At 27.6% G+C, this 18,465-nt stretch overlaps 1 protein-coding gene and 1 long non-coding RNA gene across 2 annotated transcripts; one reads left to right on the top strand and one right to left on the bottom strand.

The window, feature by feature from the left end:
- Window positions 1-537: 537 nt before the first annotated feature.
- LOC127283682 (clustered-asparagine-rich protein-like) lies at window positions 538-7,235 on the bottom strand. The gene is made up of 4 exons (XM_051308701.1): window positions 6,373-7,235; window positions 3,955-4,065; window positions 1,595-1,774; window positions 538-686 (listed from the first exon to the last, which is right to left on the bottom strand). The coding sequence occupies exons 1-4, from the start codon at window positions 7,233-7,235 to the stop codon at window positions 599-601; spliced, it is 1,242 nt and encodes a 413-aa protein (XP_051164658.1). The 3' UTR covers window positions 538-598.
- A 1,435-nt stretch (window positions 7,236-8,670) lies between these two features.
- Window positions 8,671-9,470, top strand: LOC127283690 (uncharacterized). Its single transcript, XR_007843383.1, has 2 exons — window positions 8,671-8,974; window positions 9,303-9,470. It is a non-coding gene; the product is annotated as an uncharacterized LOC127283690 (long non-coding RNA).
- The last annotated feature ends 8,995 nt before the right edge of the window (window positions 9,471-18,465 follow it).

The raw sequence follows: 18,465 nt of genomic DNA, 5'->3' as shown, positions 1-18,465 counted from the left end.
TAAATTGGAGTTTAAAAATTTTTGTCTTGGGTTTTAAAAACATTTAAGATATATTCTCTAATACAAATGACAATATTTTACTTGATTTTCAGTAGGTTGTTATTACAGTGAAAGGTGTGCAATTACGTGAAATTTTTTTTGTTGTTGTCATTATTCGAATGATGAAAAAAAAATGTGTTTACACACGTGTAGGATGAAACAAGTGAAATATAAAAATATATGAAAGAGGAAGAAAAACGCGAGAGAGTATAAGGCGGAACCTCATTGTGTTACCCATGGCCCTTTCTGGCACAAAAAAAAGTTTGACCCACTTTTGACCTGTAACAGTCAACTATGTATAACTTTCACTACTAGCTTGAACGTCGAAGACGCGCGAAATGAATTGGAAAAAATTCCTTCACATACATATAGAAATACAAACTCACATTGCCTTTGGGGAATTGTTTTCGAGCGTGAATATAATTGCGTTTCGCTTTTTGAGACACTTTATAATAACTTTCAAACATTATAGTTCAAAGACCGCGATGATATATAGTGATATTTTTTTTTTTTTAATTTTTTTTTCTTCTTTCATCTTTTCATATTCAGGGACATGCATTTAACAAGTCAATGAACTGCAATCCTTCCTTTTGGCTGCTGCAAAAATTTCTTGTAAGCCATTTTTTTGGGCAATTTCGTCAGTGATTCTGTAAAAAAAAAAAATGTACATATTGGATTATAAATTACATAAATGTCAAATGCATATTTAAAAAATATACTCAAGATAATATTTTACAAATTAAACTGCATTTTATGCAGTCAATTATATTTTTTATATCGCACTACTATAAGAATTTAAAGAATGAAACTAATTCTCGAACCGGTCACGATCCAATATATGTGAGGGATATTCAAATCTGAAAAGACTTTCATTTTTAAGATTTTTTTTTTTAATGCGACATTCTTTTAGTTTTTTTTTTAATATAATTAATTATGTATTCTTTTATGGTCTTTTGTAATTTGGAAAATATTTCAATTCTTTTTTTTCCTTAACTAAAAGTTAAATAAATATTTAAATGAATAATATTAATACAAATATATATTTTTTAATTAGAATTATAAGCAATTTTTTTATGCACGCTATGTATAATAATTTATAACAATAATAATAATAATAATAATAATAATGATGATGATGAATATTTTTTTCGATTACATATTAAAAAAATGGACAATATAAATTTCTTGGTGTTTTACCAATCACGATATTTTTTTTTTGACAATTTTTGATTGACGATTTTTTAAACATGGCGCCAAAATATTTCTGTCGATTGTTTTTTCGGTCATTTACAATTTCGGACAAATAAAAATTTGGCGTTTTTAGAATTCTGTATACAATAAAAATTCGATACATAAGAATTCTGTTAAGTAAAAATTTATTTAAAAAGAAATTCTGTCAAATTTTAATTCGAAAAATAATAATAATAATAATAACAATAATAATGAAGATGATAAAAATAATGTCAATGTAAATAATATTGAAATAATATTAATATTTTTATTAAAAAGTATGAATTTATATATATTACTGAATATATTTATATATTATAATTACTTTTTCGATAAATTCCATAAAGCGCTTTGTACTAAATTTGATTTGCCTTTGGCACCTTCCAAGATCATTTCACAAATTGATTTTTCTTCACATGTGTCACGATTAGTAGAAATTCTTCCGGCTCTATGTTCTTTAGGCATACTATCAGATTTCATTTTGTGAAGAACAATATTCGGATCCCTGAAATTAAATTTTTTGAATTGCAAATTTTTTTTTATGGACAATATATATTTTTTTTTTTTTAATTTAATTCAATGAATTAATGAAACTTCATTTATTATTCCATTATTTCTTGTCCCATTGCTTTGTGAGTTAAAAATAATTGAGGAATTTTATTATCTGTAATGCTATTTATATCCTAATAAAAAATTTAAGTAGCACGAAAAAAAAATTTACTTCCGCTCAACAGGATTTGCCCCCCCCCCTCCTACAGCAATTAGAGAATTCAAAAAAATTTTATATTATTGTTTTTTAGTATTAACAGAACCAAAAAAATTTACTTTTTTTTTAGCAAAACTTCAGTGAAAAATAACAAAAAAAAAATTAGTAGAAATTTTAATTAATTTTATGGCGCACTTTTTATAGAATAAAAATATTTCTATCTTAGTTTCAGATGTCCTAAATTTTTTTTTTGATTTTTAAAGTACTTTTTTCAGAATTTAAAATATTTTATTACAATTTTTCAAGTATAGTGTAATATATTTTACAAAATGGAGATCCTGGAAATTCCAATTGAAAGTTTGATAGAATTTGCTTAATAAACAATTTTATTGAAATTTCAGTTGTATTTTTCAGAAAATTTTCGCAAAGATTACATCAGATACGTCAAATTCGTTTACACTTGATTAATAATTAATATTCAAATAGTTTATTTAATTCACAAAAAAAATTATTTGATTCAAGTAAATAAGTGACCGATTATTTGAATGAAATAAATTTTTTTTTCAGTGTAACAAATAATTGTGTGAATAATAATAATAATATCCCGTGTGGAAATCTTCTCAAAGTCGCCCAAAGTGAGACTGGGCGCCAATCTGGGCCCAACTTGGCTTCCCAAAGTTTGAAAAATGAAGAAATAAAAGAATTAAGTTAATTAAATTATTTTTTAAATAATATGCTGAAGAAATATACAAAAAAGCGCAACTGTGAAAAGCTAAAAAAAATGTTTGTTTTTCATTGTACTTGGGCAAAGTTTGGGTCAACCCAACCTGGCCCCAACTAGGATTTCCCAAAGTATTCCCAAACTGAAATTTAATTTAATATTCTGTTATAAATAAATAAAAAACTTGAGAAATAATAAAACTAGTTAATTATATTTAATTTATATGCCGTTTGGAGATTTTTCCAAAAGCCAATATATGGGCAAAATTCACATTTAAGGAAAAATAAGGAAATTGAAAACTTTAGTTAATTATATTAATGTTTAAATAATACCTTCCCTGAATAAATAAAATGTATGTCAAGTTCTTAGTTTTTAATTTATTCAACTAAGCTAATTAATAATAATAACTTAGTCATTTTTTTTGAGTCTTTTTGACTTTTTTGACTCTGACCCCATTCTCAATCATTTATTTCCTATTTTTATTCAATTTATTAATAATAATTGAACAAAATTTTGACTTCAACGACAACTATACTTTGGTACTTATTAATCCAAATTATTACTGGTAAAAATGTTAAATTAAAATAAACGAAAGTGATTATATTTTAATTTATTGTCTAACCTAATCATATTTTTCACATCTTTGTTTCAATACATAATTGTATGATATGAATGATACTGAGAAATTAAAACTTGTCTGCAGGTACGCGTCGTTAGCATAGTGGTTAGAGCGTTAATCTATAAGTCCGTAGGTCGTAGGTTCGATTCCCCTCGTGCACAGTTTTCTTTATTTCATAGGTTTGCGTTATTTCCTGATTTTAATTTATAAGTTGTACCAAAACTTGAAAATCTAATACATACACTATTATTTAATTTTTAAATTATATAAATATTTTTTTTACTTTTTTTACTATATACATTGTTTGTTAGTCGTCATCTTTAATACAATTTAATTTAAAAGGAAATCATATTTATTCATTTAATTTACTATTTTGTTGTTAAATTATTTATATAATTATTAATTAACAATTATAAATAAAAATGAAATAACTCAATCTGGCCCCAGCTGGGATTTCCCAACCTTGGAAAATCTTTGGGATCAGCGTTACGCGCCCAGTTTGGGCGTTGTCTGGGTTGCCCACTTTGGACATTGGGAAACCCAGTCTGGACCAGATTGGGGCACAGTCGACTTTTCCACACGGGTAATAGTAATAATAATAATAATAATAATAATAATTTATGTTTATAAATCACATACGTAGTATTGGTCTGGTCAATAGTAACAACTTTTGGAGTTAAAGCTGCAAATAATAAACCTATCGGTATTGCTGTGCCAAGAATGTGAAAAATTTTCTTCCAGGGTGATATTCTGTAAAAAAAAAAAAAATTATTATAATATTGTTTGATTAGCCCCTTCGCAGTCCAGTTAAAAATCGCTGGTGGGCCTAAAACGGTCCGAAAAAAAAGTTTCCAAAAAAATTTGACTTCATCATATTTAAGGTTTTTGTGGTCGCTGAATTCGAATTTGAGGTCAGTTTTTCAAAATTCAAAATGGCGGATCCAATATGGCGGACAAATTTTTAAAAAATCAATCCAATTTGCCTGAAATTTGTTACTCGGGGGTTTTTGGGGTCGCTAAATTCAAATTTGAGGTCAGTTTTTCAAAATTCAAAATGGCGGATCTAATATGGCGGACAAATTTTTAAAAAATCAAACCAATTTGCCTGAAATTTGTTACTCGGGGGTTCTTGGGATCTCTGAATTTGAATGTGAGGTCGGTTTTTTGAAATTCAAAATAGCGGATCCAATATGGCGGACAATTTAAAAAAAAAATTTTTTTAAATTTGTCCGCCATATTGGATCCGCCATTTTGAATTTTGAAAAACTGACCTCAAATTCGAATTCAGCGACCACAAAAACCCCTGAGTAACAAATTTCAGGCAAATCGGTTTGATTTTTTAAAAATTTGTCCGCCATATTAGATCCGCCATTTTGAATTTTGAAAAACTGACCTCAAATTCGAATTCAGCGACTACGAAAACCCCCGAGTAACAATTTGTGGTCAAAACGCATTAATTTTTAAATTATCCGCCATATTGGGTTGCCATATTGGATCCGCCATTTTGAATTTTGAAAAACCGACCTCAGATTCGTAATCAGAGACCCCGAAAACCCCTGAGCAACGAGTTTCATGTAAATCTGATAAATTTTAAGTTTTCATGGTCGCCATTTTGGGTCCGCCATTTTGTTTTTTAAAATCTGACTTCAAATTTGGATTCAGCGACCCCAAAAACCCCCGAGTAACAAATTTCAGGCGAATCAAATTAAATTTAGTATTATTTTTTTGCGATGGCCATATATGGCCACTTGCACAAAGGTGGCACGACTTTTTCTGGCCACATATGGGCCCTGGACTGTCAAGGGGTTAGTATAAAAAAAGACAGTAAAAATTGCGAATTTTATAATATTTTTCAAAAAATTTTGCAATTATCTTTTTTGCATCTATAGTATAAAAATCTGTTAGGTTAAATCTGTTAGCAAAAAAAATTTAATTTTCAGTAGAGCAAGTAAATTATGTTCAGACATTCATTTATTGAATATGGGGGATTTCACGTGAAGTGATAAAAAGTGAAAAAACTTTTCTTTTCAAACACACTCATTTTTATAGATAATTTATTAAAAAAAAATTTCAATATCAATTTTGTTTGCTTTTTTGACATCCTTTACATTGGTAAAATGTATTTTTGAAAAAAAAGTAATTTTTAATTAAAAAAAAATTTTTTAATTGAAAATAATAAATTTGACTTTTTTTCGGTACAAAACACGATTTTTTTTAAACGAAAACTGAGATTTTTTGCTTATAGGGACATATAGATAAAAAAAATGGGCCCAAAAATGTTTAAATCTGGAAAATTAACATTTTTTAGTCACTAGAAGGCTGCGGACTGCCAAGTGCCTCACAAAATATGACTCTACCCACTTGGAAAGATTCCTCGGAAAGTGCCCCCTGGTGGTTCTATCAGAATTCCGCCGGAACTTCCAACGTAATCCCGTCGGAATTCCATCAGAGTTCCAAAGAATTTCCGATGTGATTCCGACGGAATTCCGATTAATTTTTTTCAAAAATTTTAGAGTCCTAATTCCGTCGGAATTCTGTCGGAAATTCTTTGGAACTCCGATGGAATTCCGACGGAATTACATTGGAAGTTCCGGCGGAATTCTTATATTATATATATTATTATTATATTATTCATTTAATTTTAGAAATTCATGTAATTATAATAATATGTTTTTTAAACAGTTTCAATAATAAAATAAAAATTTATTTTAATGTAAGCTTTATATTAAATTGACGATTAAATATAAACATTTTATTACCCTCAACTTGAACTATCACTATATAACACAAACAATTGAAAAAGAACTAATATTTGCAAATTTTGCAAATTTTAATATTAAAAATTAGTATAGTCTCTTTTTTAAGAAATAGATTTTTTTTATAATGTGGACCCTTAAATTGGGCCCCGGGATCAATTTTTTTTGGGTCTAAAAATATACTTGTCTTCACTTGATAATTTTCGAATAATTTGACCCCGTTTATATAATTTTTGATCCAAATTTTTTGTTCTAATAAGAGTAAAGGCTTATAATTTATTAATAAATAAATTTAATTTACCTAGCTTTTTTTAGATGACAATCGTGTACTGGTAATTCCAATGATAATGGTAATTCAGTAACAATTGGCGGATGTTGAAATGTATATGGAAAATGTTTTGTTTTCATATGAGCAACTTCGTGTGTAATCACATAAACATTATCAGGTTTTGCAAGATGATTCCAATTACCCAAAAATCCCGATTGAATACCATCAAACGATGTCTCTGGTTTTTTATTATGATAATCAATAAATAATTCCGGTTTTTTTAAATGTTCAACATAAGTGTCAGGTTTTCTAAATTGATTAAATTCATATTCAGGTCTTTGATGTAAATGTTGATCTAAATTCAATGAATTCACATGTCCATAATCATAATTATATGATTGTGAAATTCCATCATTATTGGGAAATTTTATTTTATTCTCAAAAATAACTGGTCTCTCTGTATTATCACCGTAATATGAATCCTGATAATTTATTTGATGAGATAATTGATTTTCACCATTAACATAATATTGTTGTCTATTATTGTATTGATGATGATCATTATTATTATTATTATTATTATTAATATTATTAATAAAATTTTGATGGGGAATTTCAGTAGTTTCTGAATTTGATGGTTTTATACTAATAGTTCCATGAATGAATTGTGTCTCAAGAGATGGATTCTTTTGGAAATGTTCATTAATTGAAAAATGATTTTGATTGCTCTGTAAATTTTGATGATCATGAAAATACTTGCCATGTGGAATCGGTTCAGTTTTAACTGAATCAATCTTGTATCCACCATCGGTATCCGATAATTTCCCTATACTCTGTCTTACCGACTGTTGATGAGTTTCAAGATTTACCACTGGAGCTGAATCGACATGTTGCATGGTTTTCAAGAATGGGTTCACAATTGTTCCGGTAAAATTAATTTCACTGATTTTACCCAAAAATATACTTGGCTTGAAATCGTCATGTTCTCTTTGAATATTATTATTATTATTATTACTATTAATATTATTATAATTTTTATTATTATCATTATTATTGTAATTGTTATTATTATTGTAATTATTATTATTATTATAATTTTTATTATCATCATTATTATTGTAATTGTTATTATTATTGTAATTATTATTATTATTATAATTATTATTATTAATATTATCATTAATAATATTATTATTATTATTATTATTATTATTATTAATATTATCATTAATAATATTATTATTATTATTATTCAAAGTTGAACGATTATCGACTTCATGCACCAATGGGCCATGATTTTCGGATATTGATTCATTTTCAAAATTGTATTTTTTATGAACTTGAATTTCCACATTTTCATAAATAGGAGCGGGATCTTTTGTTCTTGCTTTTAAAATTTCCGTTACACTTTTCATTGTTTTCACAACTGATGGAGTGAATAATTTTTTATCCGTTTCATTTTTTTGTATTGGACTATTATTTTGAGTGATATTTTCATGATTTTTAATGGTACGAACACAATTAATAAGAATTAGAGAAATTATTAACTTGAACTTGAATGAATAAATTGAGATTCTGATGGGAAGCATTTTTTTTTTTTTTTATTTATTTTTTATTAATGATTATAGAGGGAAGCACGAACTTATATTGAGAATTCGTTACCCACGTAAAGTGTAAAGAGACGTGCGCTTCATTGTATAAAAAGTGCAAGACTAACGAATTGCATTTGAGATTGCAGGTCTTTAACTTATAGTGAAACGGAGGTTTTTAAAAAGCGTGAACACGAAGGAGTAGATTTTTAATAATTCTATTCACTCCAGTTATCCGGTACAAATGTTGACGTGACATTGCATGACGTTTAGTTCAGGCATCCACTTAACTGAAGATCAAGGCGTCGAAATGAGACAATTCTTCCACGGTTTTCTAAATAGCATATCTTATAAGTTCTTGTGCGCGAAAATTCTTCGAGAGTCAAGAGCAGTCTGCAAAAAAAAAAAAAGAAAAAAAACGAGAGATAAAAGTATACTAAACTTTTTTTTTCGTTTGAGAAAAGATCCGTTGGATCGTTGATGATTATTATCATGAAAATGTTTATCATCAATTTTTAAATATTTATAAAATCATATTATATTGTGCGTGATAAATAAATTTATTTGTACAATTATATTTTTTGTAGATGATTCATATTCTAAATTGTAAATTAATTTAGTTATTAGAATTATTTAATATTTATATTATTGCTTCCTCATGAGCAAGCTTTGCATTCGTGACGATTTTCAATTTTTCAAAAGAAGGTTATGTGAACTCATTCTCATCTAGAATTAAGGGGGGAACACCAGTTGTAACTTTCGAAAAATCGAATTTTTTTTTTGTGCATTTTCTTAAAGTATACATATTTAGAAATGTGTCTGTAAATTTCAAAGTTGATCCGGTGAAAAATAAATGAGATATACAGAACACTGCAGCGGCGCGTCCCGTGGCTTCATACAAGGTGGCCAGCCATACCTGACCCTAACGACACATGGCCTTTTCCTATGATTTAGAAACGGCAACCACTGCGGAAGAGTTATTATATGGTCCAGGAATCGATGACTCTTTGTAACTTGGAAACAAAATTTCTCCTGAACAAAAAAAAGTAAGTTGAAACTTTGAATGCGTTTTTCTCAAAATGACATTTTCCAAGTCGGTGACCACGATTACTCGAATACCATTAAACCGATTTATTTAAAATTTAGTGTGCTTCATTTACACATATAAGTCTAGTTCGTGATCGAAGGATTTTTTTTTTTATGCAAAACTTTTTTTTATATAGCTGAAAATCGACCGTATTTTTTTAACGAAAATCATACTTTTGACTTTGACAGGTCGCCAATTTGTCAAATTTTTTTTTTTTTTTAAATCCTTCGATCACGAACTAGATAATCTTATAATAAATGTAAATCAATTTCATTTTTGTATTTCAGACGAAGTATACTTGCAGAATGCTGGTCACCGCAATTCGCCTTTTTTCTTAAGGCGCCACTTCAATGGCTCATATCTCCAAAAGTTTTTGTTAAAAAAATTTTTTTTTTCTTTTAAATTACAGCTTTTTACATGTACTTTTAACTAATAAATAGTATTCTTTAAAAAGATTCATTGTTCTTTTGGAAAATATTCTTGTAAAAAGCATTATTTTTTGAGTTACAACTGGTGTTCCCCCCTTAATATATTTGAAGTTCTGAAAAAATGTCCCGATGTGTGTGTGTGTATTTCATAAAATATTGTGTACAAATTACCTCAGAAACGTTTTGACGGATTGTACTGAAATTTTGTATGCTTAATGCAGTCAATACCTAAAATCTGGCACAAGAATTTCCAAATATACCTATTCACAATATTTTTTTTTTCAAAATTTGAAAATTTTTTTTTTCAACAAATTTTTTTGCATTGTAAATTTAATTTTGTTTGGTTAAAAAAACTTATTTCTTGCATTAAAACGAATCGATTAATCTATATATAGTTCATATTTCAGTGAAATCTATAGATTAAATCATATTTTTAATTTAAAAAAAAATCGTTTATTGTATTTTTTGAAATAACTTTTTCTTATATATAGAAATTTTAATTAATTCTTGTCAAAATTGTATTCCTGGCATAAAAGCGAATCGATTGATGTATTTAAAATTTACATTTTACCAATATTTATAAAATTCATCGCTATTTTAGTTGTAATCTTTCTTTTAATCTTGAAAATAAGTGTATCATGATGAGGAAGCTAAATGGTCATGAAATGAACATCTTGTTTTAAATATTTATATTTTATTCTCAATCTATCAAGTATTTTGCGAAAAAACCTGCGAAGAATATTTACATATAATATAAAATCACATAACCCTAAGAGGTAAGTTCATAATTACAAAACTTGAAAATTTTTAACTATTTTTATGGTTCAAATGATTATCAACAATTTAATAATTTAATTATAAATGAACAAAATTTAAACGTTGCACTTGATAAATATTTTTCATTCGTTGTCAATTAATGCAAATAATATAATAATTTCCTGTCACACAATATCGCTTAATTGTCAGATGACTTTTGTCAACAAACAGGGTTGGGAAGCAAGAGTTAAAAATTTTTATTCCAAAGCAAGGTTCGGTAGGCTGAATTGTATTGTCCCCACTCGTCATTTGTCATAATTCTGGTCAACTACCACACCCTGCTCTAGATTGTTAAGGTGCTTTTTTTCATCCAGTATTTTGGTCAAACAATCGGGTGGATTGGTTTTTCACGTTTGTATCACTGAATTTAATTGGCTCTGACAAATACTACATTTTCATCGTGAAAATTGAATTTTGTTAAATCGGTTCCAGAATAGGTGCAAAAGCCAAGTACAAGTGCAAGTCCAAATTCAAATCACATGAGTGCAAGAGAGATAGGTAATCTATCTATCTTGTACTTGTACTTGGCTTTTGCATCTATTCTGGAATCGCCTTTAGAGCCAATCAAATTCAGTGATTCTCCGTGAAAATTCAATCCAGCCGATTGCTTGACCAAAATACTAGATGTATAAAAGCATCATTAAAATTAAAAGTTACTAAATTTTCATTAGAGCAGGGTGCGGTAGTTGACGAGAATTACGACAAATGACGAGTAGGGACAATGGCAACCAATAACCAATAATAACATCTATAATATTGAGATTCGTTTCCCATTTTATTTTCACAGCTAAAAGGGCAGAAAATACTTTTATATTCTATACAATATATTTTATAAAGAGTTTATTTTTGTAATTCTAAATAAATAGTAAATATTATAAATAATAAAAATTTATTTAATAATAATAAAAAGTAACCGATTAATTAAATATTTGTTTTTTCATTGCTTGCAAAAAAAAAAGTAAAGTAATTATTTATTTAATCTTGTAACAATAAAGATTGTGAGATTTCAGAAAATGAAAGTTAACATTGAATTAAGATAATATTATCTTAATAACAAGACAAGTGTTGTGCTTTAAATATAAAGTTTAAGAAAATAATTTATCGCGAAAGTTATTTTTAATTTATCACTCTCTTTATTAAAATTACTTTTAACTAATTGTAATTAGTTAAAATTTTGTCCTAAGTTACTTGAGTGACTATAAATATATTCAACTTGCGGCGGCGATTTCTCCTCTTTTTTTTCAAACTTCTTATTTTATCATTAAAATAAAAATTTCAACATGATATATCAATAATCAAATTTGCCAGATAAATTTAATTAACATACTTATTTAATTAGTAATGCTTCTATAATTTAATTAATTAAAAATGCACTAATATGATTAATTAATTAATGAGTTCAATTAATTATAGTGCTTATATTATCTTTTTATATTCTAATTATTGGATTTTTTGGCTCATCCAATTTTTCTACATTATTAACACAATAATATGGTATAATTAATTTAAATAATATTAATTTTAAAAAAATTATAAAATTTTTTTAAAATTCTATTCAAAGAGGAAAATAATAAATAATTATTGAGTATTGTCTTGGTTCAAGAAATAAAAAAAATGTATAATCATCTTGACCATATAGATTATAAAGAAAGTATTTCCATTATTCTCCTTTAAGAAAGTGCTAAAAGCAAGATGGGGACATTGTTATGGATCTGGCAAACTGAAGAAAATTAGAAACAGTACTGTTTGTCCTGAGGAACAACAACGCATTAAACTTTACGGTAGAAAGTCTTTTCATATCGACTTGGTTTCATCTTTCTCTTGTCGTAACAAAAATCCAACTATAAATAATGTCCGCTGTGACCCAAAAATTTTCAAGGCCATGCAATTTAGTAATTACCCACTGCAATAAACGTTTCAATAATTACATTTATATATATATATATATATACCTCATAATAATTAGCCGTGAAAAATCTATAATGTCATTTTGTCATTTTTCTCTTCTTAATTTTATTAATGAAATTAATTTAATATACGAGACAGAAAATTTTTGATACAACATTCATATATATTACTTGAAATGAAACTTTTATAAAAGTGTACTACTTTCAAATGAAGTTTATAATAAAAAAAAATTTAATTTAATTTAAAGCAAGTTCAAAAAGCAAAAATTAATCTACTTTGTACAACAAAGAAATTAATTTAAATAATTAATTGTGCTAATTAACAGGAGGTACATAGTAAATGGACTAATAAAATTTAAGAACGAAATGTAAGAGTATGTTAGAATTTTAAAAAATAATTTGGGTTAATATAGCCTGAATATTCTATATTAGAAATATTTAATCAGTACACTATTAGTAAATGAAGCGTAAAAAATAAAAAAAAAAAAAAAAAGAATATTTTATTTCTGACATTTTCCTTGCTTTACGAGCCCATTTTATAGTTTTACTATATTAGTCATTTAAATTTGAATTAGGTTAAAAGATTTTAAAGAATTAATGTGCTATTTGGAGGTGGAAAGGTTAAAATTATTTGATTAGAGATACATTTAAAATATGGTATAGAAATTTTGCATGACTTGTTAAGAAAGTGAAAATCAGGCCAACTATAAATACGGTTCAAACGCTCTCAGTGTATATTATATATAGGTATATATGTACATATATCTAACAGGAAGCTTATCAATTTTATGAAGACGTATATATTATAAGGCTCTTCCAAGTGAAAAGTTGTATTTGAACCATATTACATCTATATAACACTTTTGCACTTTCATCTGAGCATAAGAAAGATGTATAAAAAGACACAAAACAACTAAAAATAACTAATTTATATTCTGCGCGGGAAAAATTTATTATAAAAAAAAACTGCATTAATAATTAAATTCCTTTATATACTGTCACAATTTTTATTTAATATAATTTCTATTTAACAGAATTTTTATTTTGCAAAATTTTAATTTAACATAATTTAATAAAGAGATTTTTTTATTTAAATAAATTATTATTAAGCAGAATTGCAATTTCATCGAAACTTTATTTGTTCGAAGTGATTTGAGAGAATTATCAAATTTTCATTTGACCGAAATTGCAAATGACCGAAAAAATATCCAATAGATAAAGGCGCTTCCACACCTCGGCTACCTCCGCAGGCAAGTGCGCCTTAAAAGTTTTGGCGCGAATTTCAAAATTAACCATTCAGAAACAGTGAAGAAAATTGGGATTGATTAATTTTAAAATTCCCGCCAAAACTTTTCTATCGGATATTTGTTCGGTCATTTACAACCATCGATTAAATAAAAATTCGTTGATTTTGAGAGTTCTCGAATACTTTAGAAGTTACAACAAATTTTATAGTCTCGCCTCGCAAGAGCTTTTTTAGTTTGCGACGTTTTTTTGTTATCTCATTTTTTATAAAATAAATTTTTTTCCAAATTCACTCGTAATATAATTTTTTGTTTCTTTTCATATGTAATTCCAATTTTTTTTTTTCCAAATCAAAACTAATTGGTTTTTGTTTGTGCGCATTTCCTTATTACGTTACTTCTTTTTTTCCTCGCAGTCTCACGTCCCGTCGCTTTTTCATCAAAGTCGTGAATCTCGAAAATTTGCTTGTCACGATTTTACATTCCGTTATCAAAATTACAACGAAATATTATAAGAAATCAAACAGAAATTGACATAGAATCTCTCTGGCAATACTCAATTTTTGCGCTTTCTCGGCCCAGAAACCAGGCGCACTGATCATCATCGCACCTCTCTCTGGAGCACGAAAGGTCCCTTTTTTTTGTTATATATATATATACCGCGCAGAGAGAAACTTTTGTCTTAGCGCGGCGCATTAGTTTCCGTTCGACTTTTGTTTTAAGCTGCGCGCTATGCGCTATTTCCGTTTTACGACACGAGAATATTATAACATTTCCGTTTTTGATGCATTATAACATTTAAAATCATAAGATATATACAGTCCCCCTATATATATATATATAAAGCGCGTTAAATTACACATAAATTGGTCCAGTCGTGGCCTACTCGATCTGAGAATTGGGTCAGTCATTGGATTACCGCAAAAAAAAGAGGATAAATAAAAAAAAAAATGTACTCTGCGGCGTGAACGCTACTTTCATTGTCGGCTAGAGCTAGTCTACTTATGCGTAAGAACTTGAAAATTATACGTATTGACAGAAGTAGAAGAAGAGTGAAAAGCGGTCTAGAAAAAAATTTTTATGAGTTTTACAGATGTGAAATTTCACACTTGTGTAAATTTCATATATCTTATTATCTGACTTATATTAAGTATCATATTTCGTCCGCATGAGACCAAAATAATTATTTTATTTTTCTATTTCTATACAGTAAAATATAATTTATTTTGACAATTTTTAAATTTAGCGCCATTATCAACAGTTTTTTTTTTTTTTTTGTTAAATGGTTGACATTTATGCTTATTAATTCACAAGATGTCTTCTTTATTTACAAAAACTGTAATTTGAGGTTATATAAAACTTGTATGAGTTTTTTCTACAGATTCAGTGAATTTTTCAAATTTCAATGTGCATCTTCAAGTAAGAAAACTTTCATTTGTTGTTATTTTCAGTATGCTTGAAATTCGTGTCGTTTTTTTTCGAAATTATAGTGATATAAAAAATTTTAGTTAAATTGTAAATAGTATAGTACTTTTATAGTACTTTTGGACATTTTGTACTTTAGAAAAAAAAATTTCTGATCCTTTGACTTTGGGAATTTTTTCTTGAAACTTTCAGTTTGGAATTTTCGTTTTGGAACTTTTGTCTCCATAAGGTTTTGGTTCCCATTGTCCCCACTCGCCATTTGTCATAATTCTCGTCAACTACCGCAACCTGCTCAGTTAAACTTTAGTAATTTTATAGTAACTTTTAATTTAAACAATAAAATCACACTAAAGCAGGGTGCGGTAATTAACGAGAATTATGACAAATGGAGAGTGGGGACAATGGAATACCAACCATACCTCTAAATTGCCAGATGACTTTTGTAAACAAACAAGGTTGGGAATAGCAAGAGCTCAAAATATATTCGTCCAAAGCAGAGTTGGGTAAGCTGTGTTGTATTGTGAATACAGCCTAAACAGTTCAATACACTTTCTGAAAATTATTGTTGTAGCACAAAATTTCGATCCTACCCAACTTTGCTTTGGATGAACATATTTTGGGCTCTTGCTTCTCTCAACCCTGTTTGTTTACAAGGTTGGTTTTCATTGTCCCCACTCGCCATTTGTCACGAATTAATATACGGTCCCAACCCTGCATAATTCTCGTCAACTAACGAACCCTGCTTTGGTAAAAATTTAGTAAAAAATGACCTAAATTTTAAGGTTATGTTCGTTTCAAGACTCTGAATAGGGCCGCAAGTCCTCCCCCCTTCCTTACCCTCTCTCCGTATTTCCCACCAAAAATGACAAAAATTTTGAGGTTATGTTCATTTCAAGACTGAATAGGGTCGAAAGTCCTCCCCTCTCTCCGTATTTCCCGCCAAAAGTGACAGGAAACTTAGCGTTCGTATTTACCTCGATACTTTGCAACTTTCCTAAAATACCGGGGTAAATACGAACGCCACTGTACTTATTTCAGAAAAATCTTAGGGAAAATAAATTTAAAGTATTGCAATTGTTAAACTTATATAAAAACTAAAAAAAAAATACGATAATAAACCTATTATGTAATAATGCATCATATATAAATACAAAAATCAAACAGGTTAAAAATTAAAATGCATTACACAATTAAAACCTTCAATAACTTTATCAAATCATAACGGATTTTTGCAAAACTTGCTACAGAAAGTATTTTGGAGTGATTGAATGTAAATACAAAAATAAAAGTCAAATTTTTTAAATTCAAAATGGCGGACTTTCCTAAAACTTATTTTTAAAAATGATCAAATTTGCGCTAACCCTGAAACCCCCCGAGTAACAATTTTCGAGCGAATCCAATGAATTTTTTAATTCTCGTCCGCCATTTTGAATTTTGAAAAACTGACTTCAAATTGGTAATTAGCGACCCCAAAAACCGTAGAATACCAAATTTTATTAAGATCCTGAAAAACTTTTTTCAACAAACCATTTGGCAAAAAAATTGAAACACTCCTTCGAGAGAACAGAGATTAAGTTTCTGCTTATTAATTACTAACGAGGATACGTATAGAAAGAAAAACTTTTTTCTATGTACTTTTATAATGTTAAAATAATAGTGTAATCAAATAAAAACAATTTTGTGTGGCTTTGATGTAAAAAAAAATTATTAAAAATACCGTTCGGATTTACCCCAGTTTTCCAATTTTCTTGGGTAAATACGAACGGTCTGATATTATTAATAAAATTTTACAGAAGGCAAAAATCAAATATAGTTTCTGTTCTAGTATTCATAACAAACAATTATAAATAATAAAATGAATTTTTAGCTTCTTTTTCTTCAAATACGAGACAAAATACTGAAAGAGTGTCATCTTTGATTTTCAATCTTTTTTGCAATACTCGTTATCTTTGTTTATGCTGTTGCTAATTAACAAACAAAAAATGGGATAATACTTAGAATCTCTTCAAGAGGATCTGAGGTAAAAATTCTCATATCGAACTTATTTTTAAAAATTTTAATTAAGCTGAAATAATTAGCGTTCGGATTTACCCCCTGTTCGGATTTACCCCGACTGACCCTAGATAAATTTTGTTTTAAAAATTGAAAATAATAAAAATTATTGTTAATTAAAATCGTAAATGGCATTTAAAGAAATAAATAATAAAATATTAATAATAGTTTTAAATTCCAGAAATTGTCTAAACATTAACTCAAACATCTACAAAACCAATAAAAAATAGGGGGTTAGTTTCATTCCCTAGTTTCCCTAGTTTCATTCAAAATGATTTTAATGAATTCAATGTGAATCAATGAATTCAATGAATCTTAATAAAATTCTTTGATCTCTATTAAATTGCAGTGAATTTAACAAAATTTTTATTGTCTCAACTAAAGTTGCAATTATACAAATTAAAACATTACAAATTTGGTTTCATTAAACAAAGTATTTTTCATGTAAACATTATTCACAATCAAAGAAATGTGTATATCTATTTCTTTTGCGTTTACAATAAAAAAAGAAGCTAATCATTACAAATTGAAATTATTTCTCCTTGCGATTTAAAAAAAAAAAAAAAAAAAAAAAAAAATTTCTAAGTAGCTCTCACAAAAATCGGAGAAACAGAAAAACACAAAAGTTGAAAAAAATGTAGTTCACTAAAATACGAAATTATACATAAATTCACTAGAAAACATTATACCGTTAAAAGTAGAGCAACAGAATTTATGAAATGGAGAGTAGAGAGCATGTAAGTGTTTTCTACTTTCCATTTCATATATGCTTAAAAATTCTTTTTTTTGTCTTAAGAATATGAATATATCAAACGTGCTATATAGAATATAACTTCTTGAAAAAAAAAAATAACAGTTTCTTAATTGAAGGAAGTTAACACTTAACCAATGTCTTTACTGTACGTATACAACATTGTACAATTGAAAACAAAAAAAAGAAAAACTTTCATAACGTATAATTTTCGCCTCAATGATTGATTTTACGCTAGAATCGAGAGGAAATTCATCTTATGTCCCAGTGATAAAAAAAAATTATATAGTTCTGTCTCAGCAAATAAAACAATACCCACAATAACTTGACCTACTTAATAATCAGCGTGAAAAATGTAATGATAATAAAACAATTAATAAAAAAAAAAAATTGTTCCTTCTTTTAAGGAATCAAAATTAACTTTTCTTCATTTTTTTTTCACTAATACGCTTTGCACTTTGCTAAAAATTATATTTTTATTGTTCCAATGACCTTCCTATATTTCTACGACCGCTTTTAATCTTATTTCTGGGCTAAGCAATTAAGCAATGATGTTAAAAATAATTTTACAGTTAGCAAATAAATGTAATTAAACATGAGATCAGCCGAAAGTGACCCCGTTGATCAGAGAATCTTCTTACACTTATATTGATGTCCTTTGAGCCTTTTCATCTATATAGTAGTGCCACCATTATAGCGAAACGGCTGGCTGACGACGACGTATATAGCGACCATATCTTCTGTGAGAGTAGTACAATTTGAACATCAAAAAGCATACAACTTGGCAGGTCGGAAAGTTGTTAAACGGTGAAAGTATAATTTAATAA

Source organism: Leptopilina boulardi, unplaced genomic scaffold, assembly GCF_019393585.1.
Source record: "Leptopilina boulardi isolate dan_hultmark-lab unplaced genomic scaffold, ZJU_Lbou_2.1 LbouV2_310, whole genome shotgun sequence".
NCBI lineage: Eukaryota > Metazoa > Arthropoda > Insecta > Hymenoptera > Figitidae > Leptopilina > Leptopilina boulardi.
This window is presented reverse-complemented; position numbering and strand designations above follow the sequence as displayed.